The sequence below is a fragment of the Canis lupus genome, chromosome 4, assembly GCF_011100685.1.
Source record: "Canis lupus familiaris isolate Mischka breed German Shepherd chromosome 4, alternate assembly UU_Cfam_GSD_1.0, whole genome shotgun sequence".
NCBI classification, from domain to species: domain Eukaryota; kingdom Metazoa; phylum Chordata; class Mammalia; order Carnivora; family Canidae; genus Canis; species Canis lupus.
This window is the reverse complement of record NC_049225.1, coordinates 53738593-53757079: the sequence shown is the minus strand read 5'-3', so window position 1 is coordinate 53757079 and position 18487 is coordinate 53738593. Positions and strand designations below refer to the sequence as shown.

Below are 18487 nucleotides of genomic sequence, written 5' to 3'. Positions count from 1 at the left end.
CATTGAGTGAAAGTCCAAATCTCACCCTGCTGGTGGGCTGTTTGGTGCTAACAAGTGGACACACATTCCCTCTGTTACTGTCACTTCTCTCTTTTGACATCTTTTCTGAAGCAGGAGCAGCAGGAGACCCACAGGCTAGGTTCTTGGTTCTCTCTGGTCTCAAGGACAATCTGTTACTGATTTTAAAAGTACTCCAAATTAAAAATTGAAAGTACGACTCATTATTGACATTTGCTGTTGAAAGCAAAACTGTAAGAAGTAATAGATTCCAAATTAAATCTGATCTTGCACTAGGGAGATACTATGAAGTAGATGTGATATGTGGAATTAAAAAATTAGGGGATCCCTGGGTGGCTCAGTGGATTAGCAACTGCCTTCGGCCCAGGGCATGATCCTAGAGTCCTGGGATTGAGTCCCATGTCGGGCGCCCTGCATGGAGCCTGCTTCTCCCTCTGCCTATGTCTCTGCCTCTCTCTCTCTCTCTCTCTGTGTCTCTCATGAATAAATAAATAAAATCTTTTTTAAAAATTAGTAAAGGTTCATTTTTATATCAGTACATACATTTACAAGACACATGGTCTAATGATACTCTTTTTTATTGCTTTTTTGGAAACTTCACATAGCATCAAATTCACCACTTAGAGGGTATAATTCAGTGTTTCTTTTATGTATTTACAGTGTCATACAAAATCCCTACCCTTTTATTGCCATCACCACAGCGAAACCCCAAGCCCATTACCAGTCATTCCCAATTCCTGTCTCTCCCTTTCCCCTAGCAAACACTAATCTGCTGTGTTTCTGTGGATCTGTCTGTTCTGAGCCATCTCATCTAAATGAATCATGTTAACATGCGACCTTTGTGACTAGCAGAATGTTTTCAGAGTTGATCCATGCTGTGGCATGTATCAGCACTTCACTCCTGCTTATTGATGAGTGCTGTTTCTTTGGGTGGCTGGGCCGCATTGTATTTATCCACCCATCAGTTAATGGCCATTTGGGTAGTTTCCACTTCTTGGTGTTAGGACAGTACCACTGTGATCAAGTGTGCACGTTTCTGCCAGACTGTCTTTTTCCTAATAACACTCTTCCCTTTACAGATCACCTAGAATGTGTGTGATGTGTGATGTATGTTTGCTGTGTGTGTGTGATTTAATTTTCATAAACTTCTTGGAGGTTGTCACCATCATCATCATTACACAGATACTAAATGGAGAATTTTAGGTTAAGTGATTTCTTGAAGATAAAGGACCTAAGAAGGGATGACGTTGGGATTTGAGCCCAGATATTTAGATCCCGAGTTTAGGGCTCTTAGCACTTGCAGGGTGAGGTGAGTCATCACTGTATTTTTCAGATTCGTTTTCCATGCTGTTATTGGTTTTGCCATCTGCTGTATTTTTAAAAATTGATCTTAGTCATTTTCTTGCTCCTGAAATTGTAGCATGGGCTCCGATAAAAGGGCAAACCTAGTACTCTGGGATATGAAAAGTAAAAGCCCATGTTTATCCAGCCCCGCAGAGAGTTTGTTCTTCATAGCCTGGTGCATATGGCACCAAAATATTTTTCATTACACGACAATATACTTTCATAATTATTACTCTGTGTTTGGTTTTTTAACTTACCTGCTGTATGTACCATTTCTCTCATTGCTTATTTTCTTGCTCACAGTATATCTGAGATAACTTCTTATGGGAACAAATAGATCAGCCTTCTTTTTCTAAGTTGTCTGCCCAATCTTTGAAAAATGTTGCCTGCTGATAGAGCCCTTGGGTGTCTGAGGAGGCTAATTTAAGCCTGGGTTTCTCAAACTTAATTGCGTACCTGGGAATCTGAGTCACCTGGGAGTTTTATTGAAATGCAGAATCTGATTCCCCAGGCCCAGGGAGGGGCCTGAGATTCTAGTAAGCTTCCCAGGTCCCTCTGATGCCTCTGGTCCACAGGCCACTGGGAGTGATGAGGATCTGATCTGGGGGGGCTGTGAAGAAGCCTTCTGGCTCCAGTGTAATTTCTCCCTGCTGAGTGTGTTTTGCTTTTCAGAATGAAATGCTGGAGGAAGGGCACGAGTATGCAGTCATGCTGTACACCTGGCGCAGCTGCTCCCGGGCCATCCCCCAGGTGAGACTGTCCTTGCTGGGTGCCACCCTCCACTTTATTTACCCTCATCCAGGGAGCTGAGCTTTTCCAGGTAGCTGGGAGTGAGTGAAGCAGGGCCTGTTATTCAAGGGTGCTTTTCAAGACATTTAGTGAGCTTCCCGTAAAACTGATGACAACCTAAAAAAATATCTGTTTGATTTATTTCAAAAGCGAAATGTACTACCTGTATGACACCCAAACCGCTGCAGAAAGATAAAGGTGAAAGGCAAGATATTCCCACCTCCTCACCCCCACCACTCAGTCCCACCTCCCACCAAAGCATAATCACTGTGGATACTTTGATGCATATTCCTCTGGATCTTTTTCCTGTATGTTCCTACAAATATTATTTGTAAATTATCATTCACAAAAGTAAGCTTCTTATTTATATTGTTCTGCCGATTGCTTTTTTCCACTTGATTCCTTATTAGTAACTTTGTTGTGTAGCCTTATGCAGATATTATATTTACAATAATTATCATCATGTAATTCCAGGGTCCCATTATAACAAAATTAACAAACCACAGGTGTACAAAGTAAATAGAAACTATATCCCTCTCTTCCCCTAATCTTAGCCCCCAGAGATGACTACTTATTAGCAGCTTGCTTTGAAGTCTTTCAGATTTTCTATGCCTGTATTATTTATGGACATACAAACAAACACTGTTTTGTTTTGTGTTTCGTTTAACAAGAATGGGACTCAGTTACACTTCATGTCCTGCAAGTTTTTTTCACCTGTCAGTTTATGGTAGCAATGTCTCCATGTCACTTCACATCCATCTGTCTCATTACTTCTAGCAGCCTTAGGAGGATATTGTATGAGTACATCATATTTTATCCATTTAATCATTGACTGGTGGGTATTTACCTTATTGCTACCATTTTAAGAATTTCTAAGCAACAGCGTGAAGAATGTCCCCGTGCTTATCCTTTGCTCACTCTTCAGTTTCACTTGATCAGGTCTTGGGTACACATGCTATGAAAACGTCTGCTATGTGATTCTGATGTGTTGAAAACTACTGGGCAGAGAAAATGGGTTTCTTGATGGGGCCAAGTATGGCCAGGGGCCTTGCTCCATTTGCATGCAGAGAAATGGCTAGAACATTTTTCTCTGCTCAGATGCTGGTGGGGCCCCACTTGGGAGTTTCATTGAAAAGGCTGAAGGAGGGAGACCTTGCAGATCAAGGTAGATGTGTATACAGCTCATGGTCAGGGTACTGAACTGATTGAAGAGGAGGAGGGTTTTGATCTCAGAACTAACTGGTTTCTTTCCTGCAGCCAATGTCTAGGGAGCAGTTTTGCTCTGGTCAGACCCGTCAGGCAGGGCTACCCCAGCCCCCACTTACTAGGGTGACCACCACATTTACCATCCTAAACGAAGTGCCTTCAAGAGTGCAAATGGGCCCCGTTAATAAGATGATAGATGTGAACCAGAATTGCGCTGATAAAGGAAGATGTGTGATCTCCCCTCTCCCCACACAGGTGAAATGCAATGAGCAGCCCAACCGGGTGGAGATCTATGAGAAGACAGTGGAAGTGCTAGAGCCAGAGGTCACCAAGCTCATGAAGTTCATGTACTTTCAGGTGAGGGGTTAGGGTGGATCTGGATCAGGAGACTTGAGAGGCCACACCTCACTGATTGCTGGGGTCTGGATTTTTGACCCAGGTTATTTATCCAATGAGCAAGAGCTTTTTGTGTGCCCCCGTGATACACCCCTTAGTGAGCAAAACAGACAAGCCTCCCTCTCTCCATGTGATTTACATCCTAGTGAGTACACAAGTGTGTTTCAGGTAGGAGAGACTGACAGTAAATAATACACAGTCCACCCACAATCAGGGTAGAGTAAGTGCTGTGAGTAAATAAAATTTAAAAATCAAAACTCTGGGGTAGAGGGTGTCTGTGACATGGTGCAGCTTTAGGGATGGCCTGTCAAGAATGGTATTTGCACTGAAATCTGTATGTAACAATCATCTGGCGTGTGACGATCAGATGAAGAGGATTTCAAGCAGAAGGAACTGCAAAAGCAAAGGTCCTGAGGCCTGAAGAAGAAGGATGTGTTTAAGAAATAGAAGAAGCCAGGGATGCTGCAGTGAGAAGGGATGGTGGACCGAAAGTGACATGGGAGAGGTAGACAGGACCTGACCTTCTAGGGCACTGTAGGCCAGGAGGCAGGACATGAAGAGAATATATGGATTTTACTCGAACACCATAGAAGCCACTGGCGGTTTCTTGTGACGGGTTCTGGTTTGAGGTTTTACAGCAACATTCTGGCTGCTGTGTGGGAAACAGATGGGAGGTGGGAGGCAGTTACAGATGTGGAAGGTGGGAGGGGAGAAGAGACAGCACGGAAGCCAGCTGGGAAGCCAGGAAGAGGAATTATGTCAGGAGGAGAAGAGAAAAGAGAGCTGAGGGGCCTCCATCAATGGAAGACTAGAGGGCAGGCTGGTTAAGCAGGAATGGCAAAGAGAAAATAATGCAAATTGGTTGATTATTATAGTTAGGTCAGATGCTGTTCAGGAATGCAGGTTGAACACTTCAAGAACAGTCTGTACCCTGGGGCGGGAGTCATGGCACTCGCTCTATGCCCTCCACACAGTCCACTGAAAAGCTGAGCTTCATAAATAGACTTGCAAGCCCTGGCCAGATGTCCACCCCACACCCAGCTCTACCCGGGCCCCCCGGGGGGTGGGAGATGGGGAATGTCTGGGGAAGGTGCAAATGCATGCAGCCCTGGGCAGATGGCCTGGTGTCCGAGGCAGGGAAACTCAAGATTTTGCCCCACTGTCCCTGTGTGCCGGGGAGTTATGTGACGTCTCACACCTTTGCGTTGACAAAGGTTCTCTCACCTTGGAAATCATGCCTAATCTCTGGTTTGTGGTGAGGACAAATGAGGTCTATTTGTAAAGAGTCAAATAGAGTCCTGGTTACAGAGTAGGTTTGATAAATGGCAGCTGCTGTGACTAGCATCATGGACCTGCCCTTAGGAGCCTACTCTCTTTAGGAAGGCAGGCCCAAGAGAGAACTATCCAGAGGCTGATTGAGTGCGAAACAAAGGGCCTTCAACGAAATATTGAGAGGAGGATCTGATGTAATCTAGAACTATGCTGTTCAGCACAGTGGCCAGTAGCCATATGGGACTATCTACATTAAAACTAAATAAAATTTAAAATTCAGGTCCCCCAGGGCACTGGCCATTTCAAATGCTCAGTAGCCACATGTGATGAGTGGCTACCATATTGGACAGTGCAGATGTGGAGCATCTCCATCATTGCAAGAAGTTTTATTGGACTTAGACTCTGGATGGAGAAAGTCTGGCTTGGTCTAGGCTTTGAAGGAAGGAATGACTGGCAGGGTATCCCATGTCCATGGAGTAAAGTTCACATACAAGGAGTGATTTCTCTCCTTTCTCCTAGTTATCCTCCTCTCCCTCTTCCTCCACCTCCTCCTCTCTCTGTGTCTCTTTCAGAATTGCTACTTTAGCCCTTTTTTGTTATTTGTCAGCTGCTCTTTTTGGGAACAGATTTTTTTTGAGGTATGATTCATATACCATACAATTTGTCCATTTAAATTGGACAATTGAACAGTTTTTATTAGTATATTCACAGAGTTGTACATCCACCACCACACTCAGTTGTAGAACATTCTCACCCCAAAAAGAAATCCCATTCCCTTTAGCTATCACCCCATCATACCTTCCACCTGCCCCCCTCCAGATCTAGGTAACCACTAATCTGTCTTATGGATTTGCCTCTTCTGGACACTGCATATAAATGGAATCACATAATATGTGACCTTTGGTGACAGACTTCTTTCACCTAGTATATTGTTTTCAAGATCCATCCATATTGTAGCAGGTATCAAATTGTATGACCAAATACTAATCTTCTATATGGATCTACCATATTTTATTTACATATTTGTGTTAATGGACATTTAGATTATATCCACTTTGAGGCTATTATGAACAAGGTCCTGTGAATATTCATGTATACATTTTGGGGTAGACATATTTTCATATCTCTTAACTATTCTCCCTCCTTTTAGCTTTGCCTGCTACTGTGACCTTTTTTTTTTTTCTTTAGATTTTATTGATTCATGATAGAGAGAGAGGCAGAGACATAGACAGAGGGAGAAGCAGGCTCCATGCAGGAAGCCTGATGTGGGACTCAATCCTGGGACTCCAGGATCATACCCTGGGCCAAAGGCAGATGCTCAACTGCTGAGCCACCCAGGTGTCCCATGTGACCCTTTTATTTTTTATTATTTTTTAAAAGATTTTTTTTTATTTACTTATTCATGATAGAGAAAGAAAGAGAGGCAGAGACACAGGAGGAGGGAGAAGCAGGCTCCATGCCAGGAGCCCGATGTGGGACTCAATCCTGGGACTCCAGGATTGTGCCCCAGGCCAAAGGCAGGCGCTAAACCACCGAGCCACCCAGGGATCCCCCATGTGACCCTTTTAAAATACAATTCAGATCATATTATTCTTGACTCACTCAGTGTAGAAACCTGAGCCCTCACAAAGGCCTCAAGGGTTCCTCTCTGCTTCCAGTTTCTTCCTTTTGCTTACTCCACTTCAACCACTAGTTTATTACTCATCCTTCAGACATGCCAGGCACACTCCTGCCCCAGGGCCTTTGCACTGGCCACTCATGCTGTCCAGAATGCACTTCTATCAGTTATCCCTGTCATTCTCCTTCTCTACTTTCAAACTCTTTTCCTAGAAATCACCTCTGAATGATTTTTAGTCTGATCTTCCTACTAAAGTATATGGCTCCCCCTGCCCTCCCTATTCCCCTTTATTATTCTGCTTTATTTTTCCTGCTTTATTTTTCTCCGTAGTACATATCACATTCTAATACAGAGCATTTGTTTTGTTTTCTGCCTTCCCTCATATACAAGTCCCTTAGAGTAGAAATTTTTCTTTTATGTTTTGTTCTCTACTTTACTCCAGTACCTTGAATGATCTTTGGCACATAGTAGATGCTCAGTAAATACTATTTATTGGATACATTACCCTCTCTCTCTGAATGTTTCTGTCACTCGTGGTCCCTACCCTACTCTTGTCTGGCACCTGACACTGTCCTAGGTGCTGGGACACAAAAATGAATAAGAGAATAAGACAAGGTTTTTGAGTGAAGGCATGGTGAATGAATTCATTGATATGACTCACTAGGTTGCAGGTTCCAGGCTACCCTCTGGAAATGAGCCCTGGATTTAGGGACTCCTCTGAGAATGACCTGACAGATTTGACTTTCTCTAAACTCTGACTAGAGCCTCAGAGGAGGGAGACTTGACCCTGCTCTCCACAGAGAGCACAGTGAGCCCCCTTCCTGGGCTGCCTGGCCTTACTTGCTGCCCCCTCTGCCTGCAGCGCAAGGCCATCGAGCGGTTCTGCAGTGAGGTGAAGCGGCTGTGCCATGCCGAGCGGAGGAAGGACTTTGTCTCCGAGGCCTACCTTCTGACGCTGGGCAAGTTCATCAACATGTTTGCCGTCTTGGATGAGCTGAAGAATATGAAGTGCAGCGTCAAGAATGACCACTCTGCCTACAAGAGGTCAGGGCGCCCTCACCCCACCCCCCTCTTCCTGCGGAGCCAGCCTGGGGCAGGCAGAGGATACAGTCCTGCCACGCTCCTCCTCCAGAACCAAGCTGGCCATTCCCCAGCACGAGCAGGGTTGGGCCTGTTACCGGCTTTTGCAGTTTGAGAAATAACATGCAGAGCTGAGTCTTTGGAGAACTGGGTCTCTGTAGATGTTCTGTCTCAAGGTGGGGTCAGATCCTCATTTTCCCTAACCTGTGGAGCAGTAGTAGTTTCCCATGCAGTATAGGACCTGCAAGATCATCATAAAATGGTCAGTCACATCAGTCATTTCCTGCAATATTCAGAAAGCCATTTCAAACTGTTTATATTAAAAAGGAACTCAATTGGCTCCCAAAACTGAAAAGCTTCCTTGTTTCTGGATCCAGGTACTCAGATGCTGTTGGTCTGGTTCCCCCTACCTCTGGGCTCAACCTCCCTTGATAGCAGCTTCCTTCTCAGGCAGGCCTGTGCCCTGTGGTGGCCTCGGCAGCTAGAAGCTACCCTCTGACCAGCACAGCACCCCCAGTTTCAAAGGAAAGAAAGGGTGCTTCTTTGAAATAACTTTTGCAAAAGTCCCACAGATTGTCATTGCTCTGGTTTGGGTCCCGTGTGGACCCCTCCATCAGGTAACTGTGGGGAGTGGAGGCTCCAGTTGGACAGGTGCTTTCCCTCAGAGTCAGTTGGAGGTCCGCGTCAGCTGAGAAAGAAGGACTGAGAATGTGTGAGGGATTGTCGTGCTCCAGAAATTAGGATACCACCACCTAGAAGGTGGCAGGGGGCATTTGAAAGCAACAGGTATCTTTCCTATATGTTGCTGATGTTCAGATGAGCTCTCAGTGTCTGCAGATGTATCTTGGGAGGGATTTTCTGTGTCACTGATGAAGAGGCCCCCTCTTCCTTGAATCACATCCTCTTGGGGCTCCAAGGTAACTGGAAAAAGCAGGCAACAGACCTATTCCCACAATTGTATCCTAAGTGAACTGTGTAACCTGGGGGTGTCCATAGACAGAGCCCCCTCCTCAGCCTGGTGCAGAAATGGCAGCTTTCACAAAGATTTCGTAGACAACTCATAGTATAATATCTCCTACATCTCCCCCCGCTGCTCCCTGTGTTTCTCCCCAGTTTTGGCCACTCCTTGCATCGTGGTCATAAGTGACACCATGCAGAGCAGCTAGGGCTGTGAGCAAGGCGGGTGTCTTGTCTGTGCTCTCGTGGTCAGTCGTGATATGGGCTGCACCACTACCAGGTTAGGCTGGGACAGACCAGGATGGCGTGGTGTTCCCCCATCGAGCCCTGTGAGTGCTCCCCACAACCATCACCCTTCACCTATAACCCTATTGGGTGAAATAGACTTTTGTTTCCACGCAGTGCTTTGCTTTAGAAACTTGGAGGTTTTCTGTAAGTAACATAATCCATGCAAAACCAACACATCCTGCCTCGGATTCTTCTCCATGACCACTGTGTGGTTTCACGGCAGGTTTCACAGCATGGCGCAGGGATGCCCATTTCGCTCTGTCTTGCCACCTCTGGCTGGTTGATAAGATGCTTGTTGCCCTTAAACTTGCCGGTTTGGGCCTTCAGTGTATTCTTGCCTCTTAAATGTAGGTATCCTTAAATGTACAAGGTGTATATGGTCCCTAAGGAAATGACTCCAGAATACACTCTCCTTTGATAATAGAGTCATCTGTGATATTGTGAGCTCCTTAACCTCAGGCCTCGGGGCGGGGGTGGGGGGGTGGGGGCACGACTCTGGGTTAGGTGGGAGCGGGAGTCAGTGAGGCCCAGCTTAGGCGGGTTATGCTTGAGCATTCCTCTCTGCAACACCGTGTAGGGCGGCGCAGTTCCTGAGGAAGATGGCGGACCCCCAGTCTATCCAGGAGTCACAGAACCTTTCCATGTTCCTGGCCAATCACAACAGGATCACCCAGGTGATGGCAGAGTCCTTGTTCATCTCAGCCTGGTGTCCCAGGACACAGGCAGGGGCCTGAAGATTGAGGGACCACAAGCAGGGGAGCTTAGTCCAGATCTAACATCCTCACTTCCCTGCTGATGGATTAACAGACTAAGTCCGCTCCCCAGCCACAGATGACCCTTTCACCCCCTGCGGATTTGGTTCCCTGAAAGCCTTCTCAGCCCATGTGCTACCCCTACAGCAGTGAGGATTGAGGGCCTGGGTTCTGGAGTTTGACAGACTTGTTCATTTTATTTCTTTTTTAAAAAATTTTATTTATTCATGAGAGACATAGAGAGGCAGAGGGAGAAGCAGGTTCCATGTGGGGAGCCCGATGTGGAACTCAGTCCCAGGACCCCAAGATCACAACCTGAGCTGAAGGCAGACACTCAACCACTGAGCCACTCGGGTGCCCTGACAGCCTTGTTTTCTAATCCTGGACCCTCCACTGACCCTTGTGAGATCTTGTGAGATCTGAGACCCTCAGATCTTAGAACTGAGGTCTAAGCCTCAGTTTCCTCATCTGTGGTGTGATCTGTTATTTTTGAGAATAAGAGTCCATCTCATAGGACTGTTGTGAGAAATGAAACATCATATCAAAAGCCCTTAGTAAGCAGAGCCTGATGAGTGGTAAGAGTATAAGCTGCCGTAGCTATCGTTACTGCCACCACTTTGCTGGGCACCCCCATCAGCTATGGCTCTTTTGCTCTGACTGACTTAATGTAACCCGTCTTGCTCACCTGTCAGGTCAGCCTAAACAGGCACCAGCAAGAATGTGAGCTGGGCTTCAGCTGAGAGGGGCTTGCATCTTGGAAACATTTCAGGCTCAAACCTCTCTCAGGGATGCTCCTGGCTTCACTGGACCCTTCCTGCTCTTGGTTAACTGCACAAGGCTGCCAGTGTTGAGGCTCCATGTTTCTTTTCCGAGACTCAGCCCCACGTCTCAGCCCCAGGTTGTCTGTGGAAAGCACCAGCAGTGTCTTTCACGGTGTCCTCCACAGGGGCCCAGGTTGTCCCTTTTGAGAGAAAGGGCCTGAGATGGAGCTCTTAGACTCTGTTCTTATGGGAAATGCTTCTGTACCACTGTGTCCTGCCAGGAGGGACACACCTGCTGGTCCCACTCTCCTCCCCTGGGCTGGGTATTTCTGTCATCGTCTGAGGTATCATGGCTAAGTCTATACCCTCAAAGCTAAGCCTAGATTACTCAGGCCTGTTACTGTAAAGCTGAACTGCTTTTCAGCTCAGCCCAAGAAAGTCCTTGCTAAATGTCAGAATTGCCAGGAAATAAAATGGAGAGCTCAGAGTGGGGGCAGGTTGCCTGCCGTGGAAGATTGCAGAAGCTTTAAGGAGAAGTGGGGACTTTAAGGAGAAGATGCAGGTTCCCTCCACCTGGGATGGTCAGGGGGGCTGTGCAGTGTCACTGCCAATCAGCCGTGGGCCTTCTGTGGTGGTGCGGGTGGGGAGGAGGGAGAGGAGCTAACCAGGGGTGGGGGGCGTTGCTGTTCAGTGTCTCCATCAGCAACTGGAAGTGATCCCAGGCTACGAGGAGCTGCTGGCAGACATTGTCAACATCTGCGTGGATTACTACGAGAACAAGATGTATCTGACCCCCAGCGAGAAGCACATGCTCCTCAAGGTATAACTGTAGTCACACACCCCACGTCCTGGGCTAGCCCCTTCACCTCCTTCTTATTTAAAATCTTTTTTTAATGTTTATTTTTTCTTAAACACTGATACAGATCTTACCGGACATAATTTTTTGTCCTTTTTTCTTTCCTTCCATATGTCATATACACCTTTCCAGATGCTGTTAAGGATATTTCTACAATGTAATTTTTAATGGCTGCTGAGTGTCCCATTGTGCATGGATACTGTTACTAAACAAATCCTATCATTGGATATTTGTTTGCCAAATTGCATTGAACACTCTTAGAGCGCAACTTTTGTGTACATACTCCTGCCAAGTCAAATGTCATAGAGGAGAAAATTGCTGACTCAAAGGGAAAGCAAAATCTTCAAGCTTTTGCTGTCACAAAGTAGTCACATTTGTTCCAGCGGTTTGCAAATTTCATTTTTAAATTATCAAGTAATATTTATTGTAGAAAATCTGGAATATATAGAAAAGCACAAAAAATTTTAATGTCTCCCCATCTTTTCCTCCAGAGGTAACACTTTTAGCATCTTGATATATTTCAGTTTTTCTGTGCTTATACTTCTTTAGCATATGCTATATGCATAAATGATGTGTGTGTAATTTGTATTCCATTTCATTAAGTGTAGTGGGAATATTATGCAACCACTCAATAATGTGATACGGATGTGCTTGTATTTCTTTTGCCATTACTCGGCCTTTGGCTGCTTGGGTTCTGATTTCTCTGGACAGCAGTAGCACTGAGATGAGCAGCCTTCTGCATGTTCTGCTGACACCCTGCATAGCCCCTTTTCAGTCTTCCCCAGAGCCTCCCCTTCTTCCAGAGTTCTCCTGGTAGTTTTATTTTTCCTCCTCTCTGCCTTGCCACTCTGGCATGCTATTCTGAGTCCCAGCCCTGTTGGGGTTCCTTCTTTCTGTTCCCACAGCACCTCGACAATATCTGTAGGAAGGGGTATCTCAGTGATTTGTTCCCTCCGGCTTCCTCTGTACCATCAGAAATCCAGATGAGTCCCCAAGAGCCTAGTGGTCTCTCTCACCCCCTTGCTGTGCCTGGGCAGGTCCCAAAGCTCTGCCCAGAACAGCTGCTGCCACATACCAGGTCACTAAATTCCAGCCCACCAAGCTCTCTGAGATGCTGCCAGCAGATTCTCTGGCCCTGGTTTTCTCTCACTGGCTTTTAATCCCTCTACTCCTCTACTTCTTCATCTTCTTGCCCTCAGCTCTCCACCACTTTCCCCCAGGCTCTGGGTCTCAATATTGATTGTTCCCTGGTTTTGCAGCTCAGATTGCCACCAGGGGCACCTCTCACCTAACGTGGAAGAGTCTGGTGCCCACCCTGCAGAGCAGGAGACAGAATGGGGCTAAGAGGGATGCGACCTCAATAGTCTTCTAATCCAGTCCCTTACGTGTCAGATGTGACTTCCCCACGGTCACAGCAGCTCTCAGCAAGGGAAGCTGCTTTCAGCCTAGCTGTTCAGGCCCCCTTCAGCCTTGCTGTGCATTTGACAGAAGGAGCAAAGCATGTCAGCATTCGAGAAGCTATTAAATGGACTGGCACATCCAGAGTCAGCCTGACCTACTTACATGGCGTTGTCAGACAAAAACATGTTCCCGAATGAAGTCACCAGTGGCTCCTTGTGAATCTCTGCATTGTTTTAGCTTCCTTGGGGAAAGAAGTCAGCAGTTTCACATTCATTCGACACTGAGCAGGTATTCCCAAGTGCCTGTAATGTGCTAGACCCCAGGGATGCAGCAACAAGCAGCGCTCAGCCCTTCCTCGCAGGAAGCATCTAAATGTGTGGATGTTCTTGTCCGATCTGGCTTCAGACCCTGTCTCTGCAACCTGTTAGCTGTGTGACTTGACTCATAAGATTGTTGTGAGAATTGAGGAGAATATCTGGTAAAGCCCTACGCATAGTAAGGACTCAACAAGCGACCACCATTACAACACACTACAGGGTGGTCTGAATTTCTTCACAGAAATCAAGTTTTTAGTTGAAATCAGATTTATGTCTCCTTTCTTTAATTGAAGACATGTGGGTTTTGAGAGAGAAGGTGTCACTACAAGACATACATGTGTGTGTGCACATGCACAGACCTCCTTTTTTTGTTTTGTTTTGTTTTTTAAACTTTTCCAGTGGTCATGATGTGCTCTGCACTTTCTTGCTCTAGGTAATGGGTTTTGGTCTCTACCTGATGGATGGAAACGTCAGTAACATTTACAAACTGGATGCCAAGAAGAGAATCAACCTCAGCAAAATTGATAAATTCTTTAAGGTCAGTACCTGAGGGTGGGGCCGGGCGGCAGGGCAATCTCTCTGAGGAAAGGGAAGAAATCTGCAGGAAGCAGGGCTTGTTGACGGAGCTGCAGCTCTAAAGTCCCCAAGAGGAGGAGGCGGGTAGAATGATAAGGACCTCCAACTGCCCTCCGTAGAAGGCTGCCCCATTGAAGTCAGACATGCTCCCAAGTCTCAGGATTCCGCTGGGAGGCCTTAAGATTCTTTCTGCATATTACTTTTTGTCTTTCTTGAATTCCTTGCTATCTAAAGAAAGAGGTGCATCCCAGAAGATAGTGCCTGCTTTAATTTTCCTTATGAATAAGAGCTCACAGAAGCAGGAGGATTAAAGACTGGATTTTAAATTGATTCTCACTTGCAAAGTCACAGCCTCTCCTGGTCCACTGAGGACTCCCTCTACTTGCCCCCTGCCTCTGGGTGCAATGCCTCATCATGGTCCGTTATACACTCAGACCTTTGCAGTGCCTCCGAGGTTTGATCTTCTGGCCCCAGGTTTTTAAAAAGAAAACCTGGGGTTAAATTAAGCCTTTGAGGTTTTCATGAAGAGATTTCCCGCTTTGGAATTGAATTCCATGGTGTCAGTTTAACTAGCATCAGGCACTCCAGGCTTGGAGTAGAGCCTCAGAGGTTAGACATGGAAAACCCAGGCTTAACATTAAAAGTCCCCCATGTGGCATGGGGGACACTAGGCTGGGCCTGGATCCCACTGACGCTTCCAGGTGAAGAGGGAAATAAATCACCAAAGGCATCCTGTGGCTTTGCTTCTTTTTAAGGCAGGAACTTTCACTTTTCTCTGGAGCTGCCCCAGATGAAAACAGGGCTCATCTCAGGAGACCTTGTAAAACCCGTCTCTGCCCCCAGTCAGGAATGAGATTGGGGTGCAGTTGAGTAATACAGCTTTGCCATGGTCAGGCCTGGGTTTTAGTCTGGCTCTGCCACTCAACAGCTGGATGACTCTGGAAAGTCACCAAACCTTTCTGAAATGGAATTCCTCAGCCCGAAAAATGTGAATGCAAAGAGTATTTACTTTATAGAGTTTCCTTGAGGATTCAGTGGGAGGCAGAGCCCTGGATTATCATCCTGGCTCCTTGACTTCTCTCGGGTTTGATTTTGTGTGAAGATTACTTGAGCTATCTAAACTTCAATCTTTTCATCTGTGAAATGGGGATGATAATTGTATTGACCTCACAAAGTATTTGTATGGATTGAGAGACTGTTTTTTTTGTTTAATAGACTATTTTATAGAGCAGTTCAGTTCACAGCAAAATCGAGCAGAAAGTGCACAGTTTTCCCATTTACTCCCCTGCCCTCCACCATGTAGAGCCTCCCCCACTATCAGAATCCCTCACCAAAGTGATACACTCTTTACAATCATCAAACCTACACTGACACATCATTATCACCCAAAGTCCATAGATTCCATGAGGAATCCCTCTTGGCGTTCTACATTCTGTGTGACTTAACAAATGCAGAATGACATGGATCCACCACCGTCCTAAAAATCTGGTTTCGAAGAGTTTGATATGGTACTTGTGCATAGAAGCCAGCAGTACATACCAGCCTCCTCTCCATTTATCCTGGTGTTCATTTAGGACCTGTCTGCCCTTTGGCGTTTAGTGTTAGGGTTTCAATTGCTTTATGTTGTAAAGTTCTCAGGAAGGCCACACACCCAGCAGGCAGCATCCAGGTATCCACTCCTAGTCCAGAGTTCACGGCAGCAAGGATCCAAGAATCCCAGGGAAATTAAAGCAGAAAGGACCCTGCCCTGGGAGGCAGGCCATCTGATTCTCATCCTTCATCCATTCTGCCTGCTGTGTTACCTTAGACAAATCACTTTGCCCCTTTTGTGCTCAGTTGCTGGAACATGGGTTGGCTGGAGGCAAGAGAGGACCTGTACAACTGGGACTCTTTCTGGTGCCAAGGTGACAAAGTAGCATGATCAGAAGAAGAACCTAGGGGTTGGCCCAGAGGTACACAGAGGCCTGCTTTCCCCAGCAGAAGGCAGCCACCTACCCCCACTCCTCTCTCAGCATCTCACGCCTTGTGTTTGCTTCCTTTGCAGCAGCTGCAAGTGGTGCCCCTTTTCGGCGACATGCAGATAGAGCTGGCCAGATACATTAAGACCAGTGCTCACTATGAAGAGAACAAGTCCAAGTGAGTGCCTGCCATAATGTCTCTCGGCTCCCGCGAGGATGCCCAGCCCGGGCAGGGGGCCGAGGGGCCACTTCAGCCCCTCCTCCCTCCCCAGAGCCCTGGGCAGGTGGATTCCATCACAACACTGGCACCCAGCCGGCCAGAAGGGAACAGCAGAGGGTGCTCTGAGCTCTTTTGTATCTGCCCTTTGCTGCCAGGGTTCAAAAGTGTTCAGAGCACAGCCCTGCCCCTTCTCCGTCCCAGCGCTGACCCATGCTGCCCACAATGGGATGGCAGGAGCCCACCTTCCCTCAAGAAGGGGGAGGACTGGCTGGCCCTCCATGGTCGGGTGGAGCAAGATGGCATCCTTCATCACCTTGCTTCTTTCCTCAGATTTATGTCTATGCAGTAAGTATGTCATTGAGTATATGGCCTGGTGGTTCTACCTGCAAAGTGGGTCGATAGCCTCGCCTTAGATTGTTTTATAAACCACCGTTCTAGGTAACTTGTGCTAGGATCTGGGGTGTCAGTGACTCATGGCAGGTGGGTGACATCTAGGTGCAGCCTTGGCCACTCCTTTGATATCTGGGGTTGTTAATAAAGTTCCTTCTGTCTGCATCTTCCCCAAAGCTGAATGAATATGACCTTTCGAAACAGAGAGTGGCTGACTGTCCTTTAGTCAAAAGTGAGGGTTAGTACCTTAAGAATATGTGAATGGAGTGTCCTCGAGCCCCACCAGCCTTGAGACCCTGTAAGGGAGCCTCACCAAGGAAGCTGATTTAGTCTTTTCATAACCTGCTGGCTGCTGGCATGTGAGGAGGTTCTCTAGGGAAAGCATGGAACTGAGAATGCTGAACTCCTTTCCTTACATTTCCTGCGTACATCCTTGACCATCTAAAGTTGGTTGGGAGTGGTGATGTGGCCCACGGTGGGGTGTCAGGAGTTTGAGTGATTGTGTCCCCCCTGCACAAGTAACCCAAAATATGAGTCATGCCACAGTAAAAGCATGAAGAAATTTATCACCAATCTAAGCATTCTTATGAGAGCCACTTCAAGGAGATCCTTTTGAGATATGAAATTTTTCCCAAAATGTTTATCCACCTTGTTTGGTTCTAATGCTTAGTCTGTCCCTGGGGTCACCCAGCACCAGATGACAGAAGAGGGTGAAGGGGGCAGTCTTCTTTCTCTTGGGGAAGGAGAGTGAAGACTTTCATTCCTTGATTTACTCTCCATTTCAGGATGGTTTTCCCAATGATCTTTTTCCAAAGAGTTGAGGAGAAAGGAGAGAGGCAAGGGGAATGAGAAGGGAGTGGCAAAAGAGAGAGGGAGGGACAGAGAGGAAAAGCCTGCCAGCAGTACCTCTCAGAACACATCCCTTGCCATGGAGTCCTCTCACATTGCCAGATCACTGTTGACAAAGAGGCACGATCCCTGTAAGTTTCCCGGGTCCCACCCCAGCAGCCCTACCAAAGCCGGTTTCAACCACAGGATGCCGCCAATGCTGACAGTCAGTAGGCATGTTTGGGGAGGTCACCCACCTTGCCTTTTCTTCACTCGGTTTTCAGCTCTTTGTAGCCCTAGAGAGGCTCTTCGCTCATAGAACTGGTAAGTACCATGGACATAAGGTATCCGGAAAAGCCTGTGATTGGGTCTCAGAGGAGGAAAAAGACAATTGCAGTCGGCCTGTGGCAGGCTCTCTAGCTGGTGGCTGTGACACCTCTTGGGTCTACCCAGGGGAGCCAGCCACATTTGGCTGATCGCCAAGAGCAACTAGTGAGTGGAAGGAGCCTATCCTGCTGAGGTATATAAGACCAGGACCTGCTCCAACACTGTGATTTTCTGCCCAGGTGGACCTGTACCCAGAGCAGCATCAGCCCCCAGTACAACATCTGCGAGCAGATGGTTCAGATCCGGGATGACCACATCCGCTTCATTTCCGAACTCGCTCGCTACAGCAACAGTGAGGTAAGCTAGCTCTGGCTGCTAGGATGGAGGCCTGGGGGGTTCAGGGTGTGAAGGGACAAGGACTAGCCAGGAAGGAAATGATCACAGGGATAATGGAGAGCAGGAGTGAGGCAGTACATATCGGAGGCAAGAGGTCAGACTGGCCAAGAGAGTCAGACAGAACTGGATTTGATTCTGGTTTTGCCACTGACCTTCACAAGTTATTCATAATCTCTGTGCCTCAGTTTCCTCATCTGTAAAATGGGGGTAATAGTATCTGGAAAGGTTCATTGAGAAGATTAAACAGTAGGATGCATGGAAAATGCATCTTGCCCAGCAGATAATGGTGGCCCAGTAATGGTTGATCTGCACACAATCCCAGCCATTTTGACCCTGGATGGCAAGAGAAACAGTTCTGAACAGTCATGCTCAAAGCACTTACTAAATATTTTAAAACTACACAATAATAAATTATCCTTATAACACATCAGAAAATGCAATTAGGGACAGAAGACCATAAAATCTCTTGCAATCCCACCAATTACATTTTTACTGGTGTCAAATTTTTCTTTTCCTTTTTTTTAATATGGAAATATAGCCAATGCATAAACCTCAGAAAAAAATACAAATATACGAAGAAGAGAAGTCAATCATGTAAAATTGTACCAACCAGCACCAACTGTGATTAATACTTCGGTTTCTATATCCTCCTGGACTCTTCCCATATATACCCTTCTAATAAATTTACATATTGGTTTGATAAACATAGGTCTCTGGATTCCAACCCGGATGACTCT

The 18487-nt window shown here is 46.6% G+C and overlaps 1 protein-coding gene across 6 annotated transcripts in view; it reads left to right on the top strand.

Moving 5' to 3' along the window:
- CYFIP2 (cytoplasmic FMR1 interacting protein 2) overlaps window positions 1–18487 on the top strand; it is a 123983-nt gene that overhangs the window by 23227 nt on the left and 82269 nt on the right. For 4 of the 6 annotated variants that reach the window (XM_038534920.1, XM_038534919.1, XM_038534918.1 and 1 more), the window contains 8 exons: window positions 2035–2112; window positions 3613–3714; window positions 7506–7687; window positions 9546–9642; window positions 11173–11301; window positions 13489–13593; window positions 15676–15767; window positions 17594–17711. In XM_038534920.1, the coding sequence (XP_038390848.1) occupies window positions 2035–2112; window positions 3613–3714; window positions 7506–7687; window positions 9546–9642; window positions 11173–11301; window positions 13489–13593; window positions 15676–15767; window positions 17594–17711 (903 nt within the window). Of the gene's footprint in view, window positions 1–2034; window positions 2113–3612; window positions 3715–7505; window positions 7688–9545; window positions 9643–11172; window positions 11302–13488; window positions 13594–15086; window positions 15140–15239; window positions 15301–15675; window positions 15768–17593; window positions 17712–18487 lie in introns of those variants that run through there. The other 2 variants (XM_038534922.1, XM_038534923.1) reach the window with 2 other exon arrangements.